The 19,421-nt window shown below is 41.4% G+C and overlaps 1 protein-coding gene across 5 annotated transcripts in view; it reads left to right on the top strand.

The window, feature by feature from the left end:
* Positions 1-478: 478 nt before the first annotated feature.
* Positions 479-19,421, top strand: part of rgs12a (regulator of G protein signaling 12a) — a 29,232-nt gene continuing 10,289 nt past the window's right edge. For 2 of the 5 annotated variants that reach the window (XM_076973318.1, XM_076973319.1), the window contains exons 1-6: positions 479-666; positions 1,212-3,122; positions 4,864-4,965; positions 17,030-17,048; positions 18,293-18,465; positions 18,596-18,688. In XM_076973318.1, coding sequence (XP_076829433.1) covers positions 1,299-3,122; positions 4,864-4,965; positions 17,030-17,048; positions 18,293-18,465; positions 18,596-18,688 — 2,211 coding nt within the window. In that variant the 5' untranslated portion in view covers positions 479-666; positions 1,212-1,298. Of the gene's footprint in view, positions 667-1,211; positions 3,123-4,863; positions 4,966-7,752; positions 7,939-12,486; positions 12,761-17,029; positions 17,049-18,292; positions 18,466-18,595; positions 18,689-19,421 lie in introns of those variants that run through there. The other 3 variants (XR_013121018.1, XM_076973321.1, XM_076973320.1) reach the window with 3 other exon arrangements.

The following is a 19,421-nucleotide window of genomic DNA, read 5'->3' as shown; positions in this document are numbered from 1 at the left end:
CCATTAAACGAGTCCTGTTGGTCCTCTCCAGTGGTGGTCCACGCACAGTCTCAACGTGACTTCTCAGGCTGTATCACCGGGGAAAAAGTCGTTGTTGCACTGTGACCGAGGTGTGTAAAGGTCCAAGGGACTGGCACTAAACCGGGCGTGTATGGACTTCGAAGGAGGAACATGGAGAAACGAAGCTCGGTGGGGATTGGAGCACAGGCGGGGCTTCTTGAACATTTTTACACAGTAGGAAGGATTTTCAATGTTGCCTCAGAATTGTACGCACCGACATGTTAGCTTTTTAGCTGTTTACGGTCTTTGCTTCCATACAGACACCCACACGAGCGCGTTAATTTTGAAGTGAAGCGGGGCTACAGGGACGGACCAACGTTTCCTCGTCTGCTCCGCCCACAGTGAGAAAGCGTCGAACGCCAGGCTGCGCTTCGAGCACATCACGTGGTTTGACAAACACCAATAAGTGTTGAGTATTCATTTAAACGAAGAACGTGACTGACGGGGTTTTCAGCGAATAAGAGAGCTCAAAAAATGTTTGCAAACGTTACGGTGCCATAGTGACTGAATGACGCTTTGTGTCCCGTACAATAGTGAATAGCACTGGTTGTCCGCAGGAGACCGAACTAAAAAGCTCGAAACTTTGGAAATATGCTGATATAGCAGGTAGGTGCATTTGTATTAGTGAGAGTTGGTGTAAGAAACATTTACTGATACACGGTGGAGAAAAACATGTTTAATACGTTTATTTTTATTCTGAAAAATAACCTTTTAGCCTAGAGCACCACTTGAAATCACATAAGGGTAAAGTCACGGAGCCGGGTTGGCTTACTAGTTAACTAAACAGGGCTAGCTAGGTTCGCTATGGCTTGCCGAACATGCGTAACTTTTTGGAGTTTCCAGGCATAATATATTTTAAGATAATAAACACTATCTGGCCCTCTTGCCCTTGATTTTTATTTTATTTTTTGCTAAATTAACAGTCCGTAAAACATCAAAACAAAGGCTCGCAGAGATTGCTTCCCTGTTGCACGAGATTCTATTTTCTGTTTCAATGATCAGTTGTAGCTGAATAAGAAAATTTGTTTTTTGTATTATATACTTTGCATATGCTTCACTAACCTAATAGTAACTATAAAGTTTACTGTATATTTAAATACATTGTTATATTGTCTTTACAAACATTTTTCTGTCTATTGCTCAACTTGCAGCAAGACACGATGCCTGTTGTTTGTTGGTTTTGGATCTGACCAGCACCATCATCCAAGTCTTCTGTGATATGGTGATATATTAAAAAAATGAGAGTTCACAAGCCAGCTGAAGATGTAAGGGGACCTGTGGAGCATCCTACAAGCCCAATAGTCCGCAGAGTGGAGCTGGAGCGTGGGAGAACTGGATATGGATTCACCATAGCTGGGCACGCTCCCTGTGTCCTGAGTGGAATTATGAAAGGAAGCCCAGCCTGCACTGTTGGCTTGAGTCCCGGGGACTATATTTTGGGAGTGAATGGTAGAGATGTATCTGAAGCCTCACATGAAACAGTAGTGGAGCTCATTGGTTCACCGTCAAGTTCTCTTTGCTTGCTTGTAATGTCAGGTGACAGACGTTCAGTAGACGCTAGCTCAAGTGATGAGGAACTGACCTTTCAGGGAAAGCAGAAATCAACTTGGCTAAATCCTGGAAAGATGGAATCTAATATTAGTCAACACTATGAGAAAGATATGTTGCTGATGCAGTCAGTGGGGAGTTTTGATACCATTTTTGAAATTTCAGGCCAGTCCTCTACTATTACAGAGTCAAAAAAGCAGAGACCCCTGTCTGAACCAAATATGTCCTTTTGGACTCATCAGGGTCTCTCCAAATGTCACCCCCATCTTTTTGGTCAGGAGGAACCATCTCATGTGAGCAAAGATTCAGTTTTCTCAGACCTTCAGAGTCAGTACGATATTTTACCTGATTCCAGTGCCCTGAATGTAGGGATGGTTGTGGGATACATAAGTTCCATGGACCTGGATCTGGTAATATCAAACTCAGAAGAGGACACCTTACAAGCCATCCGTGGCTGTATCAGCCATATTGGGATCGAGCAGAAGACCCACTCTCTGGTGATGATGAGGGTCAAGTGCAACTGTGTGCAGCTTTGTGATAACAAAGACATGGTGTTGGCAGCATACCCTGCAGAGAACCTGGCATTGTGTGTAGTATGCACTGAAGACAATAGGTTCTTTTGTCTAGTGTCAATGGAGAGGACCCAGGCTGACAGAATCAAAACGGAAGAAAACACTTGTCTAAAAGCGTTGTGCCATGTGTTTTTTGTAGACCCAGAACTCTGTGACCACAACAAGCACAAAAGCATCAAAGAACACTTTGGCTTCTTGTGCACGCCTGACCCTGATACCCAGGGTTGCTTGGAGTTTCCTCGTACCCCATTTTCAATTTTACACTTTGTGTCAGTCCTCTACAGTGACTTGGGAGACTACATAGAGAAACTGAGACTTAAACTAGACAGTGAGGATTCTGATGAAGGACAGTCAAGCACACGAAACAGTGGCAGTGGTGACAGTGGGATTGGAAACGTGTCTCCAGACCACCAGGAGAGCCTTGGTGACCAGTGGAGTCCCATGTCTCCAAACCTTTCCTGTCATCTTTGGGGTAAACCTTCTTTATTCATTTCCCAGCAAAAGAATGCAACGATTCTGAAACCAGAACGGAAGTGCCTTCTTTCTGAGCCTTTCCCAGGACCCGCTTTACCTGCAACTCCACAAGCAGCTGAACGCATCAGACCAGAGGTTGAAGGTTGCGAGCCCTTGCGTCCTCTTCCCCCAATTAAACGATCAGATTTGTCTGACAATACATCGAAATGCAGAGGCAGTCAACGCTGGCCCTCGGTTGGCATCAGGGCTCGTTGGCAGAAAACTCGCCCTCAAAGTATTGAAAGTCTGGCAGATGGTGATACTAGTGTTCCTAAAGTTAAAACCAGTACTTTACCACCTGCCATGGAGCAAATCCCTGCAACGAGATATAGTACAGCAGGTGACCTTACATGTCCCCAGAGACCTCAGCTCGATTTCACTTGGAAACTTTTCGGCAGTGGATCCAAGCACAAGGATGGAGAATATAAGGTAACATTTAATAATTACAGTACATATAGTAATTAAACATGTTAATTAACTATTTCAACAGTTCAATAGAAATAAGATGTTATAACAAGGTATAACATTATTTTAAGGTTCCATCTTTGAATCTTAATTTAGCCTTCGGTTTGGCAGTCAAGCTTATTAGCTTGCTAAGTCTTGAGCTTTACTACAATGACTTGTAGAACAGATGGTCAGATTGTACTGGGTGTTTTATGCACAGCAGATGGAGCTGTTGTGTTGATTAGTGCGTCCCAATATGATTATCAGTGTGAAAGCAACTAAGATCTGTTTAGATTCAAGAGAGTCACCTAGCAACCCCTGGCTAGCTGCTAATTACAGACACTTCTGGAGCAGAATAATAAAATAGCATTGTGTTCAACGGACTTAATCTCTTATGGTTTGTCCATTTGATTGAATTTAAATTTCATTGTCCACATTATACACAACCTTCTACCAGCATTAACCATATTTAAACACTTTAATCTGATTTTAGTGATAGTTTGCAGACAGTGATTGAATAAATTTTTTAAGCATTATTTTACTTAAATAATAATCTTTGTATAAGGATTCAACTTAAATGCAGTTTTATGGGAAACTTTGTAACCACCGTTTGTAATGTTTTTATCATGAAACACAGCCTCTAAGAAGGGATATGTTTGATTTAAGGGTTTATGCTAAGATTAACTCTGGACCTTCCATCTGTTCTGCGGGAGCACTATTTTCAGATGGAAAGGAAATTACAGGGTTTCGTGGTATGTGTGATATCATGGTTATTACTGCCAGTCATTCCATTCAAACACATGTTCATTCCATAATTTTATTCTCATTTCTAGCTCTTGAGGCACCTATAATTTCAAAAGTCAAAATGCATAATGCCTAAAATGTGGGGACCAACAATGTAGGTAAATCACCCTGTGATTTCACCCTGATCCCAGAACAGTGACTTGCTGCACTGCCTGACTGTTTCAGTGACCTCCAAGATGTTGAAGTCTGAACAAACTGGGATTGTTTTTTTGCTCTGAACAATATAAACTATACTTATTTTTTGGTTTTTAGAATGAACTTAAAAATAATGTGTACTCTTAAGATATTTAATTCAAAATTTCCTATGGGGTAAAAGTTCAAACCTTACATTTTTTATGCTGGTCTGTGTGCCATGTCAATTTAAGAATAATATCACTTTTGAAATTAATCTAAACTATTAAATGTTACTATCATAACATTAGCAAAACTTTATGAAATTTGCATCATAATCTTAGACATGCCTTGCAAATCCTTCATATAAGTCAGTCTCAGTTCAAGTTTGTTTTGAGGGGCTTCTGATTCCAGCTTTCCACAGCTTTGGTAGATAAATTATACTGTCACCTTCAAAATCTGGATCGGTTTCTTCTCTGGAGACAGTCACAAATAAGTGATTTTGTTTCTGTGGTTATTTTAAGTTGAAAAATTATATTTATTTGTTAATAAAACAAAGCAGCTACTTGTTTGATGGTTTTAGAATCCAGACTGTTTGATATAGTCTTGTTGTTAGTTACATAATGTGTCTTACATTACTACATTTGTAAATTAAAAGGTAAGCAACAAAGACTGAATCATGGTAATGTCATTAGCTTGTAACATAAACAGAAGGGATCCGGACACTTTCAAAGTGTGCATGCTCATTTTAAATTCCAATGTCCAACATAAAACCAATTTACTATGTCTGTGGTGATTTTTCTTTTCTCAGGGTTCTGGATTTTGGGGTCTCACTAGCGGACGCTCTTCTGTCCGGCGAACATCAACTCGGTCCAAACGACTCAGTCTGGCTCGTTCGCTGGATGACCTTGAGGTATGTTGTGTTGAGAAGTGCAAAACGCAAAAGAGTTCCTTGAACATGTAGTTTAGGGAGCACTTTTTGCTTTAAACTTTTCTTTTTAACATTTCATCTGGTTTTCTTGTGAATGCCCTTTTTACATCTGTTTTATCATTTGTTTTGTTTTTAGTTTTCCATATTTGAAATAAACATTGACATTGACATGGTCAATGCCTATGATGGTCATTACCCATTGGTTAATCTGCTATTTTCTGTTCTCATCTCTGGTTGTCTTGCCCCTAAGTTACCCCTTCTAGTTACCCCAAAAATGGTCGTTCTGTGTGTTAAGAGCATAACTACAACTAAGTTGTCCTACTTAACAACATACTTCCCACCTGGTGTGTATTGTGTGTGTGTGTGTGTGTGTGTGTGTGTGTGTGGCAGAGTGAGGGGGCGGGGGTTTTCTCTGGCATACCTTCAACACTTATAATAGTCTCCTTTTGAAATGAGCCTCAGAATGCAGGTTTGATTTGTGTCTGCTTGACTATCACAGGCATCTTGTAACCTGCTCCCTAGAGACTTGTTACAATCTTAGGCAGTTACTTTTTTTCTTAACGTTCTTTATATCTTCTCATCATGCAAAAATGTTATGGTATGTAGTGACCATGGACTGCTTTGTCTGGTAAACACTTGGATCATAGCCACATCGATGGCAGAGACATGGCTTTTTTTCTCTGTTCCATAGACAGAGATTAAAAACTGCTATAGTCAGGGCTTTCTATGTAGCTGTAACTGTATAATTCAAATCCTCATCTGCTAGCTGGGATTTCCCCAGACTTTCTGTCCTATTACTCTTGAATGAGGTTTCTTGAAGAGACTTTTCAGACAGTTTACAGGATTTTTTTAATTGGCTGGAGATTTGAGAATAATGATGTCTCAGTAAGTCACCTACATTGTTTTCTGTACTTTCAAGCAATCTTTCTTTTGTTAGATTTTTTTGTCTGTGCTCTAATTGTGTTATCTGAGTAGACATATTAGTGTGTCTGTTATATAAAATGTGCTGTGGAAATGGACTCTTAAAAGAACTTTGATGGTTTGTGTATATATATATTTTTTTTTAAGTCATTCTCCTTATAAGTATTTTGATTCGATTTTAAAGGAAAAATGTGACTATGAAAGAGCAAGATTCTTTAGGTTGGAAGCTGAAATGCTATTGTCACTGTTCCAAGTGTGAAATCAGAGAAGAGTAGGATTTCCCCGCAGGTTTTTCTGGAATAGGAGATGGCTGTTTTACAGACCTACTGCCCTTCTGGTGGTCAGGCGAGCTGGAAAGTGTGGTTATGAGAACATCAGTCATGCTGGTGTTCATCAAGAGCATGGCTGCTATGAGAGGAGAAAGAGAGGGGGGGGGGGGTTGAGTGAAACAGAGAGACGCACAGAGAGTGTGTGTGAGAGAGAGAGAGAGAGAGAACAGGGAAAGAGAGAGAGAAGACTAAAACAAACTAGCTCCATTTGGGATGGAAAATGTCTCATGTAAGCATGGCAATCGTTAGATTCCCAGATAAAGCCCAAATGAATGGCTGTCAAGCTTGTTTCACCAATTTATACTGCAATTTCATGCTAAACTAAAGTGGCCAAGACAATGACTAAAATGAGCTTAATAATCAGGTCTTGGCAGCCTTGACTTAATTACTCTTTAATTTCAAAGGGACTTGTTTTTCCAGAAAAGAAACTGTAATTACACCTCAAATTTTTACTCTTTAAATTTATTTGCACTTACATTGCTACCTATTTGTCATTATTGGGTTGTTTCTACACTTAAATTCTCTGATACAAGAATATCCACTCAAAGGGGAAACAACAGATTACTTTTATAGTCTCAAACACAGATATAAACTGAAAGTGATGTCAGCTGCTGTGGAGATTCCACTGGAGAATGAGCAAATGTCAGAAGCTTTGATCCGTCTATAAAAAGGCAATTGTTGAAAAAGTCAAGGTCCACTGTGTTTACCCGTCTGAAGACTGTGGTTATCTTGGGATTGTTTTGTTTGTTTGTTTGTTTGTTTTTGTTTGTTTGACATTCCAATCCTTTGACTTTTACTCACGCTCTTGGAAATGTGGATGAAATGTTTTCTGTAGCATGGACGCTAGATGACCTTTTGTGTGTGTGTATGTGTGTGTGTGTATGCATGTATGTTTGACCAGTACTGATTCCTATAATTTTGTTGTCACAGAGGCTTTTTAGGAAATCTGGTCAGTTTTAAACATCTAAAATTAGCCTGTGTTCCATCTCCTGTATGTGTGTATTTGGAGATTTGGTCAGTATTATGTCATTGTCTTAATGAGAGACCACTAAGTTATTGTAATTGATTCTAATTGTGATGCACAAACCAAAACACTGATTTATCATGTGTGTCAAACCAAAACAATATTTACCTACCAGCCTTACAACATTCTATTTGCTCACCCAGTTCAACTTCTTGTCTTATATTTGGTTGAGGGGTAAATGTCTTTTTCTCAGTGAAATTCTGTACAGCTCATGGTGTGAATGGAACACCAGTATTCACATGCATGAATAGGAGTTATAATAAATACTAAAGATCAAGTAAGTGTGCATGTATGTGTCCAGTGTCCAAGGCCTTTCTCAGGTTTCCAGTGTGACATAAGTTCTTTCTGACTAACCTAAAGGAGTGAGGTTTCCCTACAGTGGGAGGAGGAACTATTCTGAAACAGAGACATCAGATGAAGGCAGTACGGAAAGTGGGAGGGAACATTAAGGGAGGGAGAGTGAGAGAGGAACACATTTCAAATGCAGAATCACTTCAACCCCAACCTGTGAACTCTCAGAGCACGTAGCCGAATGGACGTGTTTATTTATGCCGGGTGTTTGAGAGAGCGCTGAGGACGGACACACACACACACACACACACACACACACACACACACACACACACACACACACACACACACACACACATGGACTCACCTTTAACTTCCCAGTCTTTAACAGTAAGTGCCAAAGCTTCTCTGTTATTTGCTGTTTCAGATGAAATTCTCATTCTCATTTTTCTTATACTATTTAAAATGGACTTTCTGGTTCTTATGAGGATTTCTTTTAAAAAATAATACTGAATATTGTGATTTTAAGAACTGTTTGGTTGTACTTTGGAATGTTAGTGTTTAAGGGAACTTTTTTCCATAGCACATTACGTTTAGTGAAATGTGGTTTCTAGACATTATATCAACATGACATTCTTTAGATACATTGAAAAATGGATTCGTAGGAACACTCACTGAACTGTGAAAAGTTTGCTACAATTTACATCAAATACATTTTTTACAGTAGTCGCAGTTGAATGGAAATTAGGTGGGCAGAACTACATTTGTTTGTTTTCTTCTTTTCCTTCATGTTCATTATGATTCACACATCTGATTAGACATTTAGTCCACCGTCACATGCATGTGGAGGAAGGGTTTTGAAACTTTCAGTCACAAGGGCTACTGAACTGTGCGTTCGACGGTCATAGACTTGCTGATTTTTGGTACGAGAATTGGCAAGAACTTTCTGCATTTAGAGCACCAGATACCTGGTGCTGAAGACCAGTGTCCTCCGGATGATTGGTGGGTTCTACTTGGCCGCAGGCTGGTAACCTTAAACCACAAGAGCTGTGAGAGCAGCCTTTAGACTAGCCATGGGACAGAATGCCTTGATGAGGGCCAGCTGTTATTTTGATCATCATAAGAAGGGGGTCAGGAAGCTCCCGATTAATGGCTTTCTTTTCTAAACTATAAGAACAACGGGAGGACTTGGGTGTAAATATCAGTTTGTGTGTATTTGCAAGAGAACTACTCATTGTGTCCTTTCATTTCAAGGGAATGCTCAAGTAATTAATCTCAACTAGGATTCAGTATTGTCATAGATATCCAGGTCCATTGATAAAGTATAATTATTATACCCATACACACATTTGTTTTACACTATGTGGTGTCTGTAGCAGAAAGCAACTGATATATGTACCAAAATTACATATATAAAAAGTAAACATTATGTTAGCATCCAAAAAAATTAGCAGCACTCACTGATAATAAATATTAATAATGGATAATTTCCTTTTTTACCTTCTGCTGCGTATATTCCATTTTAATATTTTCTGACATGTCTTAGCATGTCTTTTATTTTAAAATCTCAGTAGAAGCACTTGGTAATGGATTACCAAGAAAGTTTGCATTTCTTGGGGTGACAGCAGTTCATTTGATGTGTTTCTGTGTTTTAATGTTTCTTTTTCCTTTCTTTCTTTCCTTTTTTTTAAAGAGGAAGTTTTTAAGGCAGGAGTAGTCATTTCCCCGGTGTATATGCAGTGTGATAGCTGGTTGATGTGCCGCTATCACAGTCTAAGTGTTTGCCTGCTTTTTTTCCTTTGAACTGCACTAGACACAGGAGAAATTGGACCCTATTAGTGACCTTTTCCCAGAAGAGCTACTTAACGCCTTCCTTCGTCGGTCAAGAGCAGTGCTAGCGGTTTTGTCTATAAGCACCACTAAGAAAATATGGTCCTGCTAATGGAAAATATGTTTCTTGCCAGCTGACCTGGTGTTGGTTGGGAAGGGTCGAAGATGATGTGCTTGAATATTCTATCAGCCGTAGAGACACCAGTCAGCAGGGCGGTAGAAATTGGTTCTGTGGTCCAGAGAAGGTCTCTGAGGCCCCAACACACCTTGTTTATTTGGCACTTGCACGTCACGCATGACTTTCAAACCAGTCGCCGCATTGCTCACGCATGCTCAAAGGGAGGTATTTTTGTCAAGAAAGGGTTCTGTCGTGTGTAATTATGAGTGTCGGGTTTCCGTATAAAAGCTCACAGCTTCAGTAGAAAGGCGGGAGGAAAGTCTTTGAGAGAGCGGTTGGGTGGGGTCAGAGCTGGAGCTCAGACGACGACGCGCCGGCTTCAGGGCAGACTAAGACTCCCATCAATCCCTGTTTGACCCTCGAAGGTTGGAACTATGTCTCCTTTGTTGTGTGCAGTCTGTGAATGCAAATGCATTTGCAAAACATATTTATAGGAAACAAAGGCCATTGTTCATACAGTCCTAGAGAGAGGTTTGCATTTGAAATATTGCTCAGTTATGACGGTGTGTATTGCACTACTAGTCTAGAGTTGTTGGTTCGGATATAAAATGCAAGCATCCTTAAAGTTGTTATTTATATTTCTATCACTTTAATTTCCGTCACATCCAAATGAGGCTTTCAGACTGACCTCTCTATTACAGCAAAGGTGTTCCTGCCCTGCTGCAATAACAATGTGTCCACACTAAGTTTTGGTCACTTTTAAATAAAAATTTTGTTGTCATCATAGGAAAACAATCACAGGCAATTTATATCTTAAACGTGTGCCTTAGAGTACAATTCCCAATTGTAGCAAATAAATGGCTATAAATTAAGTAAAGGTTTGCTCCTGGGTTCTCTTTAGTGACGGTTAAGGACTAAACGTTCTTTCGATACAGATTGATGGTATAGCTCTTCCTGAGTGGGACTGCGGTGGATGAAGGAAGCAGCTTCCTCTCCTATTGCAGTGGAACAGTGGCAAACCGTCAATAATAGAGATTTCACAGGTAACTATCAAGAGATCTGTGAGTGGAATCTCAGAGATGTGGAGAACAAATAAAATTCTTGCTTGTAATTTCTTTTTTGAGTGCAATGCTCTTATCTTGATTCACAGTCCTCGTGGTTCAAATGCAGAAGGTATCAGATTGGCAGCATTCATATATGCTAGAATAAAGCCTCAGTCACATTGTTAGCGTATTGTGCTCCTGTTGTAACTTCTTGCTAACTTCAGCCACTGAAGGAGTCTGCCCTTTCGCTTCAGTTCAATGCTCAATCCAAACTCCATGGCACCTCCCTCCACAGATCATCATGCTTAGTGCTGATTTTCAAACATTTCCTGATCAGTTAATACATTTTTGGATGCTTTACAGAGTCCAGAACAATCATCGGGATACTGTACTCCAACCAGCTAATTCAGTTATAGCTATAAGGACGTATAGACAAATGACTGACGTGTCTAAAACTCACCAACCCTTGCAGAGGATGGGATGACTCATTCTGGTTATGCCTTTATGCCACCTGCAGACTTCATAAAGAGTTATGCTAAGATTGTGGTTTTAGCATTTATTTGATATCATTGGACCAGGTTTAGCTCCTATAGTCAGTGACTGATCTCTTTATTGAATGTCATACACCCTCTTTTACCTAGAAATGTTTAGCATTGTTTATCACGGTCCATTTTTCTCTGTCTCTCTCTCTTTTGTTGCTGAGAATAACAAGCTGTGGTGTGTTTAGTTGGGAAGACACGAGATGAAATAATTCAGTAACTGATATGTAGGTAACTTTTACATTTAGTTTTTTAATTGCTCTGCTAATCCACTAGGAGCTGAATCTGTCTGCTGAGGTAAATACATTGTCAGGACATATTAGGCTGGACTGCTGATGAAGGCCCCTATCCCATCTCCTTCTTTTACTGACCCTCTGACAAAGTGCACTTGCTACTGCAATTTTAAACTGCGAAAAAGGCCAAGGCTACATGACAAGAGTGTGCTGTAGTCCCCATCTATCTTTCTCTCCCTCTCTCCCTCTCTCTCTCTCTCTCTCTCTCTCCCCCTCTCCCTCTCCCCATGTCCCACTCCTTTTCCTTATCACACTCGCCCCTCCCTCTCCAGTGGCCTCAGAGGAAATCTCCTCCAAGGTCTCTGATGTTATTTTCAGGCAGTTTGTTGTCTGCAAAAGATAAGAGGAAGAGATTTGCTTCAATCCCTTGAAAATCGCTTTGAAATTATGGTTGGCTAAGGCTCACCAAAAGGAGTTTTGATATTCAAAATACAGCAGATTCCAACGCCCACAAATATATAGTAAGATGTTTAAAGTATCCACGTGCGTGTCTACATGCACACACACAAACACACTCCCATATAACTGAAGAGTGATGTGGCTTGCGTTTATTTTTTATTTTTTCTTGCAATAACAGCAATGTTTTCATCCTATTCCAGCAACAATAAAAAGGAAACCGACATACATGGTAATCAAACTCTGCTATACAGAAAATACAAAGTCAGAAACACAAATGTATGCAATCAGCCCCCCCCCCCCCCCCCCCCCCCCAATGCACACACACCCATACACACACCACAGATACACAGAAGCAGAACCCAGAATACACACACATGCCACTTGAACTCCCCGGCTTGTTCTGATGTGGTGAAAACATGCTAGCATAGCAGCAGGAAAAAAAATCATTTCACACCATAAAATGTCCAAATGCAGTCATCTCAAGATTTCTCTGAAGAGAAAACACAGTAACGTATTCTTTCTCCACAGTGACTCTGCTTGACCTCACACAAAGCGAATCACACTTTCACAAATGTAAAGAAACTACATTTATTTCATTGTACCTCATACACAGATACATGCATGTCCAAATAGGTTCAACAGGACACTAGGATATATTAGGCTGTCCGGGCAGAAATTGGTTTTGCCTTTTTTTTCCTGGTTGAACATGACAGGATCTCGGAACAAGTTAGCTGGTGTGTCACTGTGTAGCTTCAGGACTGGAGACTCCGTTCTGTTCAGGCGTGTTAAGGTGTCATATTTTGGGGGCCGAGTGTGCTTGTTTAGACATGGCCCGGTGTGCGTGAGAGTGTGTGTGCGCGCATGTATGTGTGTGTGTTCTCCCTGGGTGGGGAATCTTTAGGTATGAGCAAACTCAGACTGATGTACTGCCGCTCCACAATGAGTTTTAAAAAGAGATTTTCTTTCCGAAAAGTACTGCACAAAAAATGGGTGAGTGTCTCTCGCAACCTTTTTGTTGTTCTTCTTTCCTTTTTGTCAGGGCGAGGCTGAGATTTGTCTCTTTTTGTCTTTCGTTGGCTTGACTTAGATCGTTAGATCAGCTGTTGTCTTCAGTAGCTGCCTCATTGTTTCCCTCTCAGCTCTGGTGGGATGGCCTGTCTCAGACAGCTTCCCGCAGGACCTCGTGCCCGCTGGGGTTTTTGGAGGCCGTCAGTGCCGGCCTCCTCTAGCTCGGGCCACGTTTTCTCGTGCCTATAGCTCTCCTGCTCAGTCTTAGTCGGTGTGTAATGCTGAAGCTGCACCAAGGACATGCTAAGACACGCCAGGAAATTTTGTTTGGATCTGGTGCTTGTCTCCAGTAACACTGTTTTAACTTTAGCCAGTGGATATAGTGTTCTGCCGTCTGTATGGGGATTTTTAGATTTTGTTGACAGCAACTGTCAGAATGGTTACTGTTTGCTTATAATACAAAACCGTCAGAATGGTTTGTGTGTTCATATTAATCTCAAGACATTTTGATTGTAAAGCAATAAAACATGTAAGAGGTAGTAATACTTTATTTGAATACAATCTTTTTTTCAGCTGTGACAGCTAGCAGCCAAGTTGCCAGCATGTTTTTAAGGTTAGGTCAAAACAATATTCAGCTCCTATGAAGGAACATTGCTAAAGTTTTTGAAGACTGAAATGGCTAATTGGCTTTTGTCAACATTCAATTGGTACAGGAAACAAACTCACTGAACTATCACCAAGCATGCAGGAGAGGCGCCTGTGTGTTTGCAGTGGGCTACTGTAGGTGTTACAGTCACAGGAAATCAAGAGAGTGTGTGGAACGAGTCACCCAATTCTGCGTTCGATTCAGTGTGAATTGGTTGTATCATGGTTCACAGAATTCAAGGTTCAATTCGATGTAATGTGGTAGTTTCATGACTTGCTAAATTTTTCAATACAACTGAAATAAGAAGTGGAATGTGCAGGATGCTTCAGTTTTCAGGTTATATTAACAACTTGGATAAGACAACTACAATAGATAAAGTTTCCCCCAACCTCTCTCTATAGAATGAATTGATTGTGAGCAACTGGCTGATAGGCTGGTCTCCTCCTGGCACTACAGTAGCCCTATGTTGTTGTTTTATGTCAATCCAACAGAATGTGTGTGTGTGTGTGTGTGTGTGTGTGTGTGTGTGTGTGTGTGTGTGTGTGTGTGTGTGTGTGTGTGTGTGTGTGTGTGTGTGTGTGTGGCTCTCGCTTCTCAGTCAGCTCCTGTTGCATACACAGTGCTCATACATACACAGGAAGGAAGATGCAACTTGGAGCTGAATGAAGTACAATGCAGAACACATGCTTTCATGTGGCTTTTAAAGGACATGAGGAACAACAGAAACGTTTTTTTTTGTCTCGGTTGTATGGGATAAGAGGAAGCAAGCTTTTGAGGTGGTGCTTCTCAGTATACTGATCCAAAATACCTACAGCTGTTGTCTTTGTACGGTCACAATTCATTATAATCCATTGTTACTTCACGTAGATCATACACCCCACACTAGTCTTTGTTGTGATTTTTTTCTGATGGACCAAGTGGCCAGTTTTGTCAGTTTTGCACGGGCCATCTGAAACAAACGTTTCAGTGTATACCTCTCCTCTACTGGCTACAGGAAGCACTTTACAAATCCTGCCATTCATTGTGGTGGCCATCCTCACCCCCTGCTAACCTCCCCTTGCATAATAACACAGTTCCTAATGGGACTCCAGGCTATATTTAAAGCACCAAAGTCTGAAACACGTGTCACTGGAGGCCGAGGTCTGAAACGAGCTGTTACCACAGCGCACCACCTGAGGAATCCAGGGTGGTGGCGGCATTTTTCGCTTCTCTAGCCGCCCGTGCGCTCCACACTTCTGCTCCCTCTGGTTCCCATTACCAGCCCCCCCCCCCCCCCCCCCCCCCCCCACCCCCTTCAGATGGACCACAGAAGGGGCCATTACAGAGCTGGTAGGGGAGGGGGGAGGTCCGTATGGCTCCCGAAACTCCGTACGGCTGGAGAGAATGTGGGAGCAGACGCGTCCTGCCTCAGACGGAGCCACTGTGCCTGAAGAGGAAGCGCGTGTTTGTCACGTCGCGACCCCTCACTGCAGGTGAACGGGGGTTTAGCTCGATCGAGTTCACTTCACTTTAGCCTCCTCTTCGGGTAGAGGTGACAACGCGAGGTCTTCGTTTGCTCTTTAACTTTGTATGGACATGTTCTGAGTGGTGCGAGGGTATTGGCTCCGGGGCTCTACAGCTCCTTCAGCCTTTGAAGTGGCCTACATGAAGGCTCGTGGGTTTTGGAGCCTGGCCCTTTTGTCTCGTCCATACAGTCCACTTAAGAGCATTCTTGGATTAGGCTGCTGAACACAGACGTCGTCCGAGAGGCCTTTAGCTGTGTTTCGCTTGTGTCCACAGCATTCCCATGTAGTCATGTCTGGTTGTGTTTTGTTTTCTCTTCATGTTGTTGTTATTGGAGTTGGGGAGTCTTACTAATACTCAATGCTGTAATACTAATTAATAATTGCAATTCTATGAACATTTTATAGCATTACATAAAGAGTTGATCAAACTACTGTCTTCTTTGAGCATACATCTTTAAAGACTTAGAGAATAGTTAGAATTTCCTGTTCTGGTTATTTTGAATTTGACACTTCTGTCCTTTGCGGTGTATTCTTTTGAGCCATCATAAGAATTTTCCTTTCCAAGTGACATAAATATTAGTCAAAGTAACATTCCTTATACTTAAAATATCAAGAAAGAATAAATTATACAGTTTTATTATTTAAAGTATTGTTTAGTAAAGGACAAAATGAATGCACTTCATTATGGTAGGTATGCTTTTTGTCACTTGAAAGACTCAGATCTTCAGTTAACTACTTGATTAGCACATGAATATACCCCATTAGCTTAAGCATGCTTGATGAGCTCACAGACCCCAGACTTGCAAAGGAAGACATGCTGAGGTAGGAATGTGCCCTTTCAGACCACTGATGAGCTGATGTCAACAGATCAGCCGGCAATTAGAAGGAGTTCTGCAGAGTCTGAGGTCTTCAGTCTGAAGACTTCAGTTTTGGAGTGTGCGTACGTGCATTCCAGGGTTTGTAAACAAAGCACTCAAGATGTGGTGCAAAACAAAAGATACAGTCCTAGACGGGAGAACATAAAGCTCTGCAATTGCAGCATGTTATCACCACTTCTAGACACTACTAGGGGCGTTGTTAATATTATTGTAATATGGTCCACCTCAGACTTTATGGCCACAGTCTGTGCTAAGAATCCAGGACCTCTGCGGCCATGTTGTCTGTCCCTGCAGGTTTTATAGGCGACGCCTCTCCATTTCACTTCCTCCCACTGAATAAATAGTACATGTGTGCTGTCTCTCCCATTTGTGGTACCACCCATAAACACACACACACACACACACACACACACACACACACACACACACACACACACACACACACACACACACACACACATATACATACAAGAGAACAAAGAAGGAGTAACGCACACACACACACACACACACACCTCTATTAGCCATATTGGAGCTATATTATATATTTTGATATATTGGGCCTATAGTGGAAGGCCAGACATTGTTATTTAGTTAAACTACTGCATGTTTGAGACACATCAGGATTATTTATTTAAGCGTGCTCTTTATCTTCATCTTACTCATCTTTCTCTCGGAAATCACAAATATGGTTACAGTAACTAGTGGAACGTGACTGATCCTATAGATTTAAAGTACCTGGGTAAAGCCTTTTGTTTAATTTCCAGAGACAGTCTGTGGCAAGTGTGTGTGTGTGTGTGTGTGTGTGTGTATGTGTGTGTGTGTGTGTGTGTGTGTGTGTGTGTTTAAATAAGCCTGGTTGAGGTCATTCAGTGGTGTGTATGCATGTGTGGGTGGCACCCGGACCAGAGGTGTGAACAGCTGTGCGTAAAGCCAGAGGGGCCTGCCCACAGCTAGAACAACAAGCTCGCGCGTGCGTGCGTGTGTGTGTGCGCGCTTCTCCTTGTGAAGCCCTCCCTCCTCAGCAAAACGAGGGCACACACACCCTCACAACCATTCAGTCAGGATGAGAGAGGATGCTGAGAGGTCAGGAGGAAGTTCTCCCAGTCCGCTGTTTTCCCATCACTCCTCTCCTTCCTCCCGTCCAGCGCCTTCTGCTCCGCCGTCCTTCCACAGCCATGACCAGCGTCGCACACTCATGTCTTATTTTGTTCTGTTTCAGACCGCGGCGTCGGACGGTGGTGAGTAGGCACTCTCTTACTTCTCACACAGTTGTCTAATGATGCTAAGACTCATCTCAACCTTCTGCTGTTATTGTTCAGTACTAACAATTGACCTTAAGGCGCAACAGCTCGAGTTGTATCGCTGATTTACTAAAAATGAATATTGAGGATCTTCTGGGTGTGTATGAGGACATAGTTTTGTTGGTCCAAACATGGGTAGATTGGTCTAATGCCATACTTGATCAAGAGTTTGTTACCTGAGTGGAAGAATCAGATAAAAGTATCTTTAAGTATAATTTCTTAGTACTGAGAGCATCTGTCATTCATAGGAACTCAAATTTGTTCAGCAGCATTCCTCTGTGTTTGTTATGCTTTAATTTAAATATAATTTAAATTCAAAGCTGTCACTTACAGAACATAATGCAGTTAAGACCAAAAAAGAGTTAGTAACTAAACATAAATGACTGGAATGTAATAACGTAAGAAATAGATGTATTTCCTCACAAACACACAGTACTTCAGTAAAAATGATACATTTTAAAATACAGTCCATCAAAGTTCATGTATCTAGTTAGTACCTACCTATGAGTATATGCAATTAACTAACACTGATTTCGAGATCTATAAAATTAAGAATTTGTGTGGTACTGTGTAATTTACTTCTGACATTTATTATGGTGCTGGATGAGGCTGTTAGCTCTTAACCTTTTGGGGCTGTAAAGTTTACAGGTTCATAAAGTTTGCAATGCTCTCCTCAAATGAAATTTCTGTGTTCCGTGCGATACCCAGCAGATGTTTAGATGTTCTTTATTTTGATGTTTATTTAAATCGTTAGTATTGGCACTTTAAGCTTGAAGCCTTTTGGGACTTAGATGAGCCCGTAAGTGATTGTGGAAAGACCTAAATGTCAGGAACACAACAGACGACAAGCTGTTTCATTTGAGCTTGACAGCAGTGATGACGATGGTATTCAAAGACAGAAGGTCTGACCCTGCCTGGGCATGTCTGTGGCCCTGTATCTTCTACGAGGAAATAAGTTGTACAACATGAAACACATCCTAACCCTGTGTGACTAAGACACATGTTATGATAGTTATGCTATATGTAATTAATCTTATCGGTTCATGTGAAATATCTGGTTTTACCTGTTATTACTAGTTTCAGATCTAGATTTTGGATCATACGTTATATTTTATAGTTTTTTGTTCAGGCTGCTTTGCCTCTGACCGTGAGCTTTGATATTTCCCCGTTGCTGGGTCCAGGGTCAGGGGGCATGAAGAAGAATGACCACGGAAGCCTCAGCAGCTTGCGGCAGAGCAACGGCAGCCTGTCCAACATCGCCAACCACCGCTGTCCCTCGGATCGCCGGGTGGCATCGTGGGCCATCAGCTTCGAGCGCCTGCTGCAGGACCCAGTGGGGGTCCACTACTTCTCTGTGAGTAGCGCTTCACACCAGCGCTCCCTAATGAACCTCCTCGCCTCGTGCCTCCATCAGCTCCCGCTCCTTGGTGACGTTGTTGTTGTTGTTGTTGTTGTTTACGGTGTGTTCTCTTTCTTGTCTGCAGGAGTTTCTGAAAAAAGAGTTCAGCGAAGAAAACATCTTGTTTTGGCAGGCCTGTGAGGTCTTCAGTCAGGTTCCTGAGCATGATAAGAAGCAGGTAAGTTACATGTCAGTAGTTAATGGCATGACGTTCTCTCTCGATTCACAAAAACAACTGGATTTACCACATTAGGAAAATGATGTTTATATGCAGCGTAAGCAGATGGATTTGGTAGAGCAGGTCTAGGTGTGGAGGTGCTGGATTCAGCAGGAACATGCGCACACAGTGGCGGCTGCCATGTGCTCATGCGATTACTGTACAGTGGATCTACCACTGTACTAATTACATGAGGCGTGGGGAGAAACATTTTGGGACTTTTGTTGTTTGCCCCAGTAATACTCAATTATACTTTATAAAAGTCGATTATACTTAATACCAAAGTATTGTAACTGAACCAGTAATGTCTAGAGTGTACCTGCCCTCCCCATTATAAAAATGTCACTGCCTTTAGTCTTTGTCAAGGTACAGCTTTTTAGCGCAGCAAAGATCTGAAGATGTTAACTCCTTGTTCAAGTGCACAAACTACAGGTTCCTACAATTTGAAACATCTACAAGTAGATGTAGATTATTTTATTTTATTTCTTTATGTTGATGTTGCTTCATTGTTCATTGATAATTGTTATTATCAAGGTCTATTATCTAAACCTCTATATTTACATCAGGTTTAATCTGGTCTAAATATACAGAAACACAGAAAATATGTTACATATTACTGCAGAATAACACGGCACCATCTAGCTGGTCTGAGAATGAAGTTTAGAGTGTGAAGAGATACGGTGTTATTCCTCAG

Source organism: Brachyhypopomus gauderio, chromosome 14 (assembly GCF_052324685.1).
Source record: "Brachyhypopomus gauderio isolate BG-103 chromosome 14, BGAUD_0.2, whole genome shotgun sequence".
In the NCBI taxonomy this organism is placed as follows: Eukaryota; Metazoa; Chordata; class Actinopteri; order Gymnotiformes; family Hypopomidae; genus Brachyhypopomus; species Brachyhypopomus gauderio.
The sequence above is the reverse complement of the archived record's forward strand: the minus strand, read 5'-3'. Positions and strand labels throughout refer to the sequence as shown.